Source organism: Falco punctatus (assembly GCF_963210335.1).
Source record: "Falco punctatus genome assembly, chromosome: 3".
Lineage (NCBI taxonomy): Eukaryota > Metazoa > Chordata > Aves > Falconiformes > Falconidae > Falco > Falco punctatus.
Genome location: NC_137582.1, coordinates 64176799 through 64192036, shown reverse-complemented (window position 1 = coordinate 64192036; position 15238 = coordinate 64176799). Strand labels below are relative to the sequence as shown.

Genomic DNA, 15238 nt, shown 5'->3' with positions numbered 1-15238 from the left:
TGTAAACAAACTGACATGTATTAGACCACCATATGGTATTTGGTGAAGACATACAGTGTTTCTAAATCATTGTGAAGACTTGTGGCCCTGAGCTGCCTTTTCTACGTGGCAAACTGTTGCTTCTTCTGACAGTCCCACACTTTACCCTGAGGGCATTTAAATATTCAGTTGAGGTAAAAACCCTAACAATATTGAATGTTTTCCTTGAGCCCAACCTTACAGTAAAACATCAGGAAAGGTCTATTGACCAATGAGATACACAACTTCAGGAGTATGAAGAACAGAAAAATTCTTACTTTGCCTTCCAAAACATCATTCATAAAATAATTTTATCCTCTACCAAACACTATTAAATAGTATCTTAATGCTTCAGGGTTTAAGAAAATCGATCTTATTTTATTGCATCATTTCTGTTGGCACCAACAAAACCAAGAGTGTACTTTGATTTTGAAAATACATTAGGAAAGTACTAAATGTAATATTCATCTTTGGTTGTATTTTGTTTTCAACAGATCCAAGTAATTATGGGGAAAAAAGATCTGGTTTCACCTGTTACTTTCTACAATGGCACTCCTATCTGTTCTGTTAGAGTTCTGTTATCAGTAAAGGTTATTTACAGGTGCAGGAGTGTCTGGCTCCAGGAAAATTTGCGATATCGTGGACCACTTTGTTCACTGTAATAAACTTAACTCTTCTGACCTTGATGGTTAAGCTGCAGCAGGTTCTCCCTGTATCTTGCTAATTACCTAACAAAGTAATTTTCCAGAGAATTGAATTTGATCCACAACCTGTTAGCTCATCCTGTTACAGTCCAAAACTGTGTCCCAAATTGATATTTGCAGTTTAAGCATAGTACAAAGCACACCTGAAATGGTCAGAAATAGAAGGCGGGCCACTGTATCTAATACACAGAAGATAAAATTATTTCAGAGGTATATATCTTGAATTTTTAGTATAGTCTGCAGATACAGACCCTTACATCTCTTAAGGTATCAGAAGGACCTGTCATCAAGGTGATCTTAATCTGTCTTCTTTGTAGCCTCATTGCCTGCTTAGTGGATATTTGGGAAGCAAAACAAAGCACCTGGGTCCTCAGTCTGTATCATCGCACATGAAAAGCAGTCATTGATTTCAATTTGTGATGCTAGAAGTAAAATTGGCAAAAAAAATGTTCTGGAAAGATGGTTCTGCCATCAGACTAGCAGAATGGACCATTATCTTCTACCTAGCTCTACTTACTAAACTAACAGATGAAGGGAAATTGTTGAATGCGATACTGTGGCTTACATATTATGGAACAAAATCTAATTTTGACAGGACATTGAAATTAGTCTGCAGGAAAAAAATCTCATGTAGCCTGCAAATAGATTGTAGGAAACAAAGTTACACAGAATTGTGAATGTCAAAATACCAGTCTAGAAGGAAAGGTGTCTACTGAGGTTCAGAAAGACCTAGAAAACCCATGAGTGTTATTGTTTCATCCTGTTAACTCCCAAACAAATTTACTTTATAAGGTGCAGGCTGCCTTCCTTAGTGGTAGACCAGAGCATTAATCCTTTTGATTTTCAACTCTTAATTTGGAAACAGTCTAGACATGGCCCAGTTGCTGCCCTGACAGCTGCACATATTCACAGCCTTCCATCCATCTGCTGAGAGCTCAGACTTGCTTGGACTCCTCCAGACTTGCACGTTGCTTTTTTGCTCATCCACACTCTATCTTGACCCAGTAATTCTTGGAACTTCTATGGATGGAAGGTTTTTCTTTCTTGTCCTGTGCTGTTTGGCACTATGTCGCTCATGTATTAGGTTGTTATGTGGTTGTTTGTTTGTTTGTTTGTTTTCCAAATTCTCTAGCCCTCTCCAGTACTGTTCTATAAGAAATATATAAATCTTTTTTTTTTTTTCTATCATTTCCTTCAAAGTTCCCAGAAAAGAAAAACAAAATCACTTTTCTATGAGTTTTTGTCCTGATGATATTTGGTTTTGCTGTTCTCTTGTATCACAAATTACCTTGCTATACATGGCAAACTTCCTCTTTCAATTACAAATAAGCTTCACTTACCTTTTTGACCCTTTCAACTGCATCTGCTAGCTAACAGACCTAGCCTCCTGCAAGTTTCTCAAACCCAGGTGTTACTGCATCTCTGGCTAGCTGCCCTCCTTTCCCATCTGTGTTAACATAACTAAGTCAGCTAGCATTGGTACCTACAAGGCCTTCTTTCTAGAACCCCTGTGTGGTGGATTGATGTGATTTAAACCATTGCATGCCCCGTATACACACATATATCACACATACAACATCCTTAGCAAAGAGAAAAGGGAATCAAGACCTATACATATGATTGTTACACCTTAATCTAAATTAACATATTAATTGATTGCTTTGATATGTTCTTTTCAGCTTTACATCAGGCTCTGTATTGAGGAGAAACATAACATATTGTTCATCATGGTTCTCGCTTTCTCACACTTACTCTTTGGGATGCTTTTTCTTCTCTTAAACCTTCCCAATCTCTTTTTTCCTATACTAAAATCATTAAGACTAGAATCTTTATATTTTCTTTCATTCTTAAGGTAAATCTGAATTGAATAAATGTGCCAGTATAAGTGGGAGTTATACTTCAGTGTAAGCTACCTCTGTTGTTTCCTGCACATACACACATATATACACATTTATGTATGCATTCCATCACTGCTGTCACCCCAGTTCCTGCTGGTTTCCTCCACAAACTCTCCTTTGGCATGGCTTAATTCAGTTTATCAGTCAAACAGAAAAATTGAAACAACCTTTTAAGCAATATATCCTTTGCTCTCCAAATTTTTCAGGAGGGATTGGTACGCACTCAGAGGTACACTTGATTCAGCAGAAAGAATAGAACAGTAAAGCAACAAGGCTTTGAGATCCTCAGAATAGTAGTGGACATGATCTTGCAAAGAAAGAAACAAATATGAATTGTGTGATTTGAGTCATACAATGAGACAGGAAATATCAGTTTCACTTGGCTTATTTCCTTTTTAGCTGGAGGTGTAATAGAGTGCCTTTGCTCACAGCTTTTTCCACTCAGGAAGATATTAAAAAAAAACAACAGAGGGAATAAATAAAAGAGCCTTTTATGTGAACACAGGACTGCAATGCTGACTAATGAGGAAACCTTTTAAAGTGTGAAATATGTATTGCTTGGTTAAGCAACAGTTAAGTGGTAAAAAGTAAAAGATGGGTTGGGAGACAACAGTCTAGATAAGCATGAAGGTTAGGAACATGGAGGAGCAAAAGGAATTATTTAACAGCTTTTACTATAAACACTATGCAGCATTACAGCCCTTCAAGTTAGAAAAGAAACATAATAATATGCCAAGTGCTTTCCCAAAATGCCTACTCTGCCCATAAAACGTGTGTAAATCATATAAGACAGGCAAGTAAGGTATTTTGCTAAGTTATGGAAGTGCATTTATACCATGATTATGGAGACTTAAGAAATGACCATCTGCTTTTCCCCACTGTGTCTGAAAATTTTCCATTGTCACAGAATAACAAGCTAAACTTTGCTTAATACAGCGACTGGCTACCTTGTAAAGAAAATTAATTGCTTGATTGCCTAGTCAGCAGGGTTACAATTTGGTACCTCAGTATGAAATGTTTAAGCAGCTTATCCTTACACATGTATCCAAGAACCAGATTTTCCATATTTTGGAAGCATTTCAAATGGAGAATAACTTTGTGGTCTCGATTCTTCTTACACACAGTCCACAGCAATAAAATTGCATGTCCCTGTAGTCCTCAAGGTAAATGCTCATGATTTACAGAAATGGGAAAACTAAATGGGATGGGATGACTACGGCAACATTTTGTGGAACTCATGCAGTTAAATATCCTTATATCACCTGAAAAAATACAGGAAATTTACTTCTTTCTACTCAGAGAGGGCCAAAGAATCTTCTGTGATGTAGATAGAACATTATGTCAGACCGCCTTTAGCAGTTCTCAACATATACCCTACTTATCTATATTAAACACCACAAGGCAGGACTTCAGTGCTCTAATACTATATCACTATATAAAGGAAGGCACATTTTTTCAATGTCAAAATGTAGAATATGTTACTACTTGTTATCAATCTGTCCTCAGTATTTCCCTTTTACTAACCTACAGAATAAAGTCAGTTAAAAAATCAATTTTAAAATAGCCAAATAGTTGTACTCCAAAATTAATGTTCTGAAATGGCCTTCTAGGGTTGGCAAAACTGATGTCAAGATGCTGGATTAAATCTCCAGTTACTCTGTGAACAGCACAACCTAATAAACAACAGATTAAAAAAAAACTTTTGCTTGTTCTTGAATGTTTAGAACTACCTATTTCTCCTGCAGGAGCATTCTGAAAAAGACAGCCTGAGACTGAGCCAGTAAGGCATATTTTGTATCTTCTGGCATATGAATCATTGCACATCAAGTACTATGCCAAAAGAGCTATATTTGTCTTGGTATTCCTATTTATCTGAAAGATAATATCATGTTTATTCTTCACTATATGGTTTATGGCTTACAGAGTACTACTACCATACTATGTGGTTTACACCCACGTAAATAACAATATTACTACTGCAACGGCACAGGCCTGTAGCACCAGCAAATACTTGAATAAGACTTACTGGTTCAGCTGAGTCAAAAACATCTACAAGAATTGATCCTAAATATATTGTATAATTTTATGAGCATATTTATTGATTTTAGTCATCAGCATCTTTTCACGGTGTGCTTTTCTATTCTCAATGGAGCTTCTTCATTAGTTAAGTTTACAACTTAGCCTGGGAAAGTTGAGGTGGCTCCCATTTACAGATTGAGGTCAATTGATCTATAGTTAGGTATTGACAACATATTTTTAATGTCATGTAAACACACACACCATTTTTAACTGGCTGATCCTCCTTCTTACAGCCTTGAAGCTATGACAGACTAAGCATTATGATCTCCTCAAACTTTTTGTTGTGATGACCTGCCCCAGCAGACAACTACCACAAAGCCATTCCCTCCTTCCTTCCCTCCCTACCCTGATGGGATGGGGAAGAGAATCTGGAAAAAATTAAAACTCATAGATGTAGATAAGAACAGATTATTAATTCTAATAATAATAATAGAAATAAATAATAATAGAAATAATAATACTATTAATAGGAATAATATTAGGAATAATAATAGGGATAATAATAACAGGAATAATAATAATAATAATAGTAATAATAGATAAGAATAGAGGAATAACATTCAAGAAAAACAAGTGATGCACAGTAGAGTTGCTCAGCACCCACTGACTGATGCCCAGCCAGTCCCCGAGCAGCAATTAGCCTCTCCTAGCCAACTCACCCAGTTTATATACTAAGCACAACATTCTATGGTATGGAATATCCCTTTGGCTAGTTCAGGCCAGCTGTCCTGGCTCTGCTCCCTCCTGGCTTCTTGTGTACCTGCTCACTGGCAGAGCACAGGAAACTGAAAAGTCCTTGACTTAGGGTAAGAACTACTTAGAAACATCTAAAACATGGGTGTGTTATCAACATTATTCTCATACTAAATCTGAAACACAGTATTGTATGAGCTACTAGGAGGAAAAATTAACTCTATCCCGGCTGAGACCAGGACACTTATGCTTGTGGTGTAGGCTGGTATTCATATCATGAACATGATTTGGACAGCTGGGACAGAATTAGAAAATGTCCTAACAGTATAAACTCCACAACTTTTTCTAAGAACTACTGGTCTCTAATGTATGTGACAGTAAGCGTCTCTTCCAGTGCAAAAGTGACAGAGAAGATGCTGGTAGTATAAGTAGCCAATAGTTATTCTAAGACAAGTGAACAACCTAGTGCAGGGGTCCTCAAACTACAGCCCGGTGGCCAGATACGGCCCCCCAGGGTCCTCAATCCGGCCTCCGGTATTTACAGAACCCCCACCCCCCCGCCAGGGGGTTGGGGGGGAAACCAAGCAGCCGCAGATGATTGCCTGCCACTTCATCTGTGCGCTGGACCCCCTGTTTAAAAAGTTTGAGGACCCCTGAACTAGTGTATTAACTTCTTTCTTCTCTCAGCAGTTCCACCACTAGCACTTAGCTCAGCCACCTCTTACAAGGAAAAGCATAATGCTGAGAGAAAAAGCTTACACTGCAGAGATTTTCCAGGACTTATCACCAGTATATTTTTGTAAAAGCCAACGTATTGGTCATGAAGGAATCATTCCTTGTTTTTTTAAGGATCTCTAAATATGTTGTCCCAGGCACCCCTTTTAACTGGTAAAAGTTAGCACCGGAAAACCGACATGTGTACACAGGTACTATTCTATTAAATGATTAATAAAGAAAGAAAAAGAAAAACTACAAGGAACTTAAGAAGTGCAGTGTAATATTAAAAACAAACAAAACAAACAAACAAAACAAAACAAAACAAAGCCACACACACAAAAAACCCAACACTAAAACCGAAAACCAAACCACAAAAGACCCCAAAAACCAATACTGCAGAGCAAAGAAGAAATTCAGCAAAAGATTTGTGATAGGGCAGCAATAGTCCTGGCAGCACTTTTAGACTGTGACACATGGAAAACACTAAATGCATGGAATGAATGCCCAGTGAGTCTGTAGACAGACATTTATGTCTAACAGTACAGGTATAAGAGAAAAGGCAACATGGAAAAGGAAGTGTGATAGCAGGCTACAAGATGTAAAACCTTAAAGCATATGCAGTTTGATCTTTTGAAAGCAATGGAAAAGTATCTTTTATCTTCACTGGTCTGAAAAAAGAAGTAGCCTTGTACTAACACAGATATCAAATAGATCTGTGGTTACGAATTTTAACTAACTTGTCATCCTTAAAGGATGGAAAATAAAGGCAGGAAAGAACTCCCTGATATCTCTTCATAATGTTAAAAAATGTTGCATGATTCTTGTCTTCAGAACAAATAATATTCTATCTTCATAGCAAAGAACAGTAGTGAGCTCTTGTTCTCAAGCTATTTTCGGGATGTTGACTGACATCTCTGTATTTCTCTGGATTCTGATGTTTCTTCTTAATCTGCTATTGCCTGTTATGAGACCACTGCCTCAGGGCAGGGGTTGTGTTTGCTTGCACTGTGCCTAGCACAGTGGGAATTTGGTTCATGACTGGACATTCTTAGCCTTAGAATAATGCAAATACTCACAGTTCTTGGTAGCCCTAGTTTTACAGCACCGAGTTTCCAACATCATTAATACACAACTGTGAGACTAGAGGACAGAGGTAAAACTAGATGTTGATGACAGCCAACAGCATGAACTAGAGGACTGAAAACAAACTCAGCAGATGAAAAGGAGAAGGAATGTTAGAACATGGCTAAAAAAAAGTCAGCTGAAGCAGCATGAGCCTGACTGACATCGGAACAGTAAATCTCATGCTCTCATGAAAAGAAGGCATTTTCTGATAACCAGCCAAGCACACGGGAGACTTTCATCTACATATAGTTGCAAAATTAGCTTTTACTCTTGCTTTTCTATTTTGTCAGAGACCCATAAAACATAGTTTTAAATAATGCCCAAAAGAAATTCAGAGCAGAGCACTGCAGGTAGAGCCTATTAGTCTACTGAAATACAGAACTGGTATTACAGGATTATGTAAATAACATGGCTGTGCCATTGAATAAAAAGCTGCGATGAAGGCTACTTAATTTACAGATGTTGTCATCACCTTCACTAACCTTCATCTTCTATAATGGCACATGTTAAGGATCAATGTTTTATATTATACTAAAAGATCAAAAAGCTGCATGTTCTGGTTTGGTATCCAACCATAAGTCTCTCAACTCTGTTATCACTTCTAATAATGAAATTACATACAAATTGTCTTTCAGTGCTTGAGCATGTGAAATTGTCATCACTTTAAATCCTTGGCATAAACCCCATTTCTGTATCTGTTCAGCTATGTGAGAAGATGACTTCCTATAAAGAGGGAAAGAGGAAATTACACTATAGCTGTGCAGGCTAATGAAATCAACCAGGAAAATGCAGTAGATTTTAGATTATCCCTTTGGATAATTCTTCCTCTGGGCCTTAATCTCACCATTCTCCCTGGAGACACTTTAGCCCTGCCTGCTAAGTAGGAAACATTCAGATTGTCAGTCAGTTCTCAGTTATTCAGGGTAATCCAAATAAAGAAAAGCATGGAATAACACAAAGCCCACAGTGACTATCCAGTGAAGAAAAATGTGTGCTACTAGTGACTGCATGATACAAGCTGAGACGGTAAATTCATACCACTGCTGTACAGCTGAAGCATCCTTTCCCCAAGACTTATTCAATCCACAAAGCAGTAAGCAGGACTTGACTATATTTTGTGTTAATTTGTTTCATTTGCAGCACTTGTGGTAGAAAAAGCATTGACAGGAATGGCATGTCCCATTTTACTTCAAAGGTCAACCATTATCAATTTTTCACAGCACAGAACCACAGAGTTCCTGAGATGGATAAATATCAGAAATACACCAGATCTGCTTTTGCACTTTCATAAATTTTCTTTTGGGAGTATATAGAACAATGGTGCCTCAAAAAATATACTACAAGTAAAGATAACATAAATAGAAAAGGAACAAAAAATATATCAAAGGGGAAGTTTCTCTCTGAGTTATTATGCCATCTTTTTTTTCTGCATAGCGTCTACAATGACAGATGAAAAATGGTTGTTTTGTATAGATATATATTTTTTTTGTCCCCAAAAGTACTTGGAGAGAAACACAATAGATGGATCAAGACCCCAGGCTGAGGCTGGGCAGGGAGTGCAGATCCCCATGAGTTGCCTCCAGATGCAGTGGGAGGGACAGACACTTCCAGGGAATTTCATCCGACCCATCTCCTGCTCTGTTATCTGCACGTGAGGCAGCCAAGCCTTCTACCTACATTTAACCTTTCTGATTTCACCCGATCTCCACCCCGTTTCCCAAAGTGTCATAAAACTGCTGTAGTGTAGTTACTAGAGAGATGAAAAGCTATTTAGATTAATTTCTATTCAGAGATCCTCAGGTCTTTCATCACAGGTGAAGTTCCCTCAGTTTCTCAGCAGCTGATATTCCCACATATCAGTCTGAGTTTGACTGAGTGGCTTGCACTTCCACAGTACTTACTCCCTTAAAGTATTTTAGCAAAGACACTTATTACCCAAGTCAGTCAAAAAGTCTTCAGCTGCATCTGAAAAAGTCAGGCTATGATCCAGAAAAATATCCCTACCTCTGACTACATGTGTATGGCTTGATATAAGGTCACACCACAGATAAATATCATATGTGAATAATTCTGTCACCCTGTTAACACATTCATCAACACCTTCGAAAAAAACAAAAAACAGACACAAAAACCCTCTTTTCTTCCAAAATAATGAGGCTGGAAAAAATAACCCACTGTCTATGCTGACAATGACATACACTTCTTCGTATTTTGCTGCTTGGAAAACCCTTCCCCACTCTGCCTTGGCGTGAACCTGTAAATTCTCTTAAATGCATCAGTTTTCTAGGAAATTTTTAGGTTCACTGCATTATTTTCTAAGCTTCATTTATTCTGTGCTAACCCAGAAAATAATAATGTAAAAATTCGCTTTTATGCACTTTGGTCCATCTTTGAAAATTGAATCCAACAAGCCTTTTTAACTTAAAATAGAAGACAAACAAAGAGGCAGGTAAAATGGCATTGGAAGGGAATGACTGTGAGCTCTAACAAACTATGTGCTTTTAGTCCACTCATTTTTTTTTTTTCTTGATTTTACCATCTAGACAATGGAGGTTAGGATTCATGCTTTCCTTCCCCATACATTATGAATAACAACTACATGCAGGGCACCTTTACCAAATCCACGTGTTATTTTTGGGATGTACCAGTGAGTTTCTCAAAGCTACATATTAACTTCTTGGGTTTGTGCTGAAAGCTTGAAACTGTCCCTGTCTTTAACTACAATTAAATTTAGAGCCATTGGAAAAGGAGTTTTGGTTTAGATCCAAAAGAAAACAGTGAAGCCAGCCATTAATCAGCATCTCACATGGAGTTCACAGCTTTATTTCACTTCTTCAGGTTTATTTGTGGCTTCTTATTTTTTTTATTTTTATTTTTTAAATAAGAAAAATGAAAGGATTACTGGCTGAGACTTTTTGTCATTGTAGTGCTTTTGAGGAGATGACGCTCTTGCAGCAGAACATATAAAAATAATTTAAAAAGAAAACAAAAACAAGAAAAACCCTGACAGTTTTCAGACACAGGGTGTCTGACAGTTATATAACAAAACCTGAAAAGATATCATCAACATTTTAAATTGCACCTTTTTTTGCCAATGTGTACCTATATAGACTTTAATTACAAGATTGTATTCAGCTTTTCAAATATTCAATATAATAGCATCCACTTTTTCCTAATTTTAGGCGTTTGTGCAATGAATCATTTAAAACTGTTCTGTACTATTAATTCTATGCCCAAATAGATTCCATTAAAGTCATTTATATGGAAAATACAGAGTAAGGAATTTCACAAAACAGATTACCAAGCAATAGTAAACATTTTCTGGAAAACAGAAGCCACCTATGCTTCTAGCTAAATTAGCATCATAGTTAACTGTCTCATCTCCGGCACGGCATATCTGGAAGATAACGGTGCCTACCTGAACAGATAAAAGGGCTAAACAGTTAAATGATTCAGCCCTTTAAGTGAATATAACATATGCTATGCTGACGGACAGAAAGAAATTGTATATGGTTCAGTCCACAATCTGATTACTTGTTAAGCACCTCCCAAGAGGCATTCAGAATTACTCAGGATTGAATCTGAGATGATTAAAATTCATACCATGGAGAGGAAAGACCTATATTAAAAAAAAAAAAAAAAAAGGCAGAAAACCTCAGTCACCTTTGACTCCTGTTAGTGTAAAACTAATGGAAGTCCTCCAGAGGTTTCTCCTGAGTGACATGAGAAACAGGACCCTGCCGCCTTAAGAAAATGAATATTTTAAAAAACAAAACAAAACAAAACAAAACTCATTCTGCCAATAAGTAGATGTCAAGCATGCAAGAAGGAAGGATGTAATATATCTCAGGTAGGGATATGAAGTCTTGTTAAACAAACATGAGAACAATGAAAAATTATTTTAAGTGAAAGACTCAGCTTACTGAGGTGAATAGGAATCCTGTTACATTATTTAAAAGGAATAGGATTTTACCCTGCTTGATCATGTAATTAAGGTGTCAGAATGCACACCCAGGAGGACAGAGTTAATACTTGGGCTGGTTTTGGCTGGGAGAGAGTTAATTTTATTTGCAATAGCTAGTATGCTGCTATGTTTTGGATTTGTGCTGGAAACAATATTTATAATCTAGGGTTGTTTTAGTTATTGCTGAGCAGCGCTTACCCAGAGCCAGGGGCTTTTCTGCTCCTCACCCCACCCCACCAGTGAGCAGGCTGGGGGGATGCAAGAGGCTGGGAGGGGGCACAGCTGGCCCCAACTGACCAAAGGGATGTCCCATACCATATGATGGCATGGTCAGCTATACAGCTGGGGGAAGAAGTAAGGGGGTGGGGGGGTGGGGGGTGGGGGGGATGTTTGGAGTTACAATGTTTGTCTTCCCAAGCAACTGTTAAGCGTGATGGAGCCCAGCTTTCCTGAGGATGGCTGAACACCTGCCTGCCCATGGGAACCACTGAATTAATTCTTTGTTTTCCTTTGTTTCCATGTGTGGCTTTTGCTTTATCTATTAAACTGTCTTTATCTCAACCCATGAATTTTCTCACTTTTACCCTTCCAATTCTCTCCCCCATCCCACCTTGGAGGGGAGCGAGCGAGTGGTTGTGTGGGGCTTAGCTACCAGCTGGGGTTAAACCACAACAATGCTGAACATGGAATTGTTATTTGATCTATCATTGATATATCATCATTGATATCATCATCATTGATATCATCATCATTGATATCATGATATATCATGACTCTTGAATGATTTGCTGTGGAACCCTAACCTTCCCTGAATGCTGCCTTTCAACCAGAACTGCCTAGGCTTTGTAGAAGTGGTGAGGACAAAATATTCCTTATTGCATCTCTATTTGCCTGAGTGTTTCTGAGACATTTTTATCTCACAGCACTTAAAATCTGGAGGAAGGTTCCTCATTCCTGGATGTGCAGTTAGATTGGCACCCTGCAAAGCATCCTGAATGTAAGGCAGTGCAGGACTGAACTCCCCAGGAGCAAAGCACTCTGCAGAACATGAGGCAGTCTGGTTGCTGCTTCCACTTCACTTGATGAGAGAAGTGAGTTAAGCCAGCTCTTTCCTTGCTGTAGCTTCATCACCAAGGGGAAAGGAAAAGAAAAAAAAAGAAAAACGAAAGAACACCCCCAAAAACACCACCACCAACAACAACAGCAAAAAGCACAACAAAAAAACCAACCTTCCTATCCAAATCTCAGTATTCTTAGTACCTACCTGCCTGAAAAAGAGGGAGGAAGGCAACTGGTGCTCACTCCAGGGTGGTGCTACACATAATATGTTAACATACAGAAAGAAAACTGTTTCTTCACCTTTTTGCTCCCCTGCATGTGAATACAGCTTCAGTCATGATTGCGCCTCAGGAACCACAGAGTAAAAAGCTTCTCCAGTGAGAAGGTTAGGAACTGGGCATGTCTTATCTAACACCTAACAGCAAGGACTCTGTTTCCAGGAAGATGGGCTTCCTTTTGCAAGTACCAATTTTTATCTGCTTTTCCTACAAAATGGATTGCTTGTACAAGTTTGAGCTCCTGAGCCAACAATTCATACTGCTGATACAAAAGCAGGCTGGGCACAGACTGTTTCAATAAAAAAGGTTTGTTTTTCAGAAGATGTCTACTTATGAATGCTGGGACTCCTGTAAAGGACAGGAAAGAGCAGACTGTGAAGCTAAAAATAACCACATATATGCAAATAACATGTGCTCTAGCACTTCTGCAGCACCTTTGGCCATAATACAGCAATTGAATGTATATGAGAATTGGTACAGGTCAAAACCAGTCTTCAGTTGAGTATTTAAAGATGCTTATTTGCCAGGAAAGAAATTCTAATTTGTAAGCCATTTTTTATCAGTGGGCAAGAATGCCAAATATGCCATTTTCCAGAGGCACAAAAGAAGTTCCAACCTGAGAACAAATTTGCCTAAAACACAAACCCCAAAGCCGAACAGGAGCTGCATGGCATCAGAATGGAAACTACTACATAACCTAAAACTTAACAAAAGCTTTCAGGACCATTGAAATATGAGATGATATTTCTGATTCTAGCACATCTTTCTTAAGGCCTCAATTGTGCAAAGTACCAGACCCAGTTCAGAAAAGCATCTAAACACACCATAGCTGTAATCATGAGAGCAGTTCCCCATTTAACTTGATTATTCAGTTGGCATGATCAAATTCTAAACGCTTAAGTGTGTTAACACAAACATCAAGGCTTTTGTCTCAGTAGGATGAATTAAGCAAGATTAAATTCATCGCACTCATCTATTTGAAGCAGAGGATTTCAAAGTACTTCCTTTTCTGTAAGCATGCCATTTTGTCAAAAGCGGTCACTCCCTGGTTTTCTATGCATTTGCTATATTTGAATGAGAAACTCCATTTATTGATTCTGATATTATATAGAAAAATGGGGGTTTCTTTCAACAAGATGTTTACACATAAAAGTAACAGAAGCACAAGAAGTTTTTTTTTGTTTGGGTGGGTTATTTTCCACGTCATAATTACTTAAGGAAGCATATTACCCACCAGTGCAAGGCAGTAAACGAGCTAAGGCCCGGATTCACAGCTGTGCTCAGTGTGCTCCACGTGCAGCGGCAGGCGCTCAGAACAAGCCATTTGGGATGCCCTGATGTAAGGGCTTGCTCTGTACTGGCCTGATGCCCATCAGAGGGAAGGTAAAGCCACAAGGCTGTGCTATGCACGGGAGACAGTGAGGTCCCCAAGGTGCCGATCTGCTAGCCAGGCCATGTCAAACCAAAGCAGTAATACAGACATGCCCCCTTTTTCACTTGTCACACCCCCAGACACCTGATTCTTTCTGTCTTGCCTTCAGTAGTGCTGTTCTTTAGGGAGCAAAAACATAACACAGAACTTTTATTTTCGGGGATTAGCTGTTAGCTCTTAAAAAAGAATATTCATCATCAAATTCCTCTATTCTTATGTAGAAAATACATCTGATATTCATAATAAAATATATTCTTTCTATCAATGGTGGTAGAACAATTTCATCATCATACTCCTTTAGAGAAGCATAGCTAGTAGACTTCTTAATGAAAATTGCAAGAGGAATCAGGAATGTAATGTGTTGCTCTTCTGAAGTGCTAAACTTTGGGTTTTTTTTCAAACTGAAAGCTTGTCCCAACCTAGCTTAAGTCAACCATGCTGAGAGAATTACAGTTCTCAGGTTGCACCATATAAACACATCAAAAAGTAAGCATCTCCACCCTACAAAGTTTGTTTAAATCCCCTACCTTTCCTACATAGAGTGGGTCTGTACCCATGTATTCTTCCAGCACAAAGAATTGATTCCACACCCAGCTGCGTTTGGTTCTTGTCCTCCCTGATTGAATGTAAGGCTTTGACCTGGACCTTGAGAGCTCTGCTTGATTCATCCCAGAAAGACACAGGAAAAGAGCTAGTATCTGCAGAAAATGGCAGAACTCCACTTTGCCCAACTTCATCTTTTTTTTTTTTTTTTTTTCTTTTTCCCCTGTGAAAGAAAAAACCTTGACAAGGGTGGGCACAATTCCTGTTGTCTTGGTAGCTCTAGCCTCCAGAAGGGTGTCAGCTGGGAATCCAGAGATAATAATTTGTGGAGTGGTCGATTGGAAGAAGTCACCACTGCTGAATAGCCTTCACGAAAGAGATGGTGTAACAGGTACCTATCCAGGAAAAAAACAAGAACAGTTGTCAGAACTTTTTTTTTTCAGAATGCAAATTTTTTTGCAGCTTTCACATAATGCATCAAAAATGTTTATTTATGATTTTTCTTGTCAGCAACACATTTGAGTTTACATAAGTCTCAGACTTTAGAGCACACTGTTTGGATGGCATTACTACTGCTGATACATCTGCATAGCTATAAAGTTTACTTGTGACTCTTCTCTTAACACACCAGTTTCCCCAGTACAAATGCTGATTATTTTTTTTTCTTTAAAGTAATCAAAACAACTGTAGCTATTTACAATTACTTGGTTTGATTTTTCCTCCTCTGT

The 15238-nt window shown here is 38.2% G+C and overlaps 1 protein-coding gene across 2 annotated transcripts in view; it reads right to left on the bottom strand.

Annotated features, from left to right (window-relative positions):
* CDH7 (cadherin 7) overlaps positions 1–15238 on the bottom strand; it is an 89859-nt gene that overhangs the window by 65544 nt on the left and 9077 nt on the right. For both annotated transcript variants that reach the window (XM_080379475.1, XM_080379474.1), the window contains exon 2: positions 14495–14905. In XM_080379475.1, the coding sequence (XP_080235601.1) occupies positions 14495–14704 (210 nt within the window). In that variant the 5' untranslated portion in view covers positions 14705–14905. The remainder of the gene's footprint in view (positions 1–14494; positions 14906–15238) is intronic.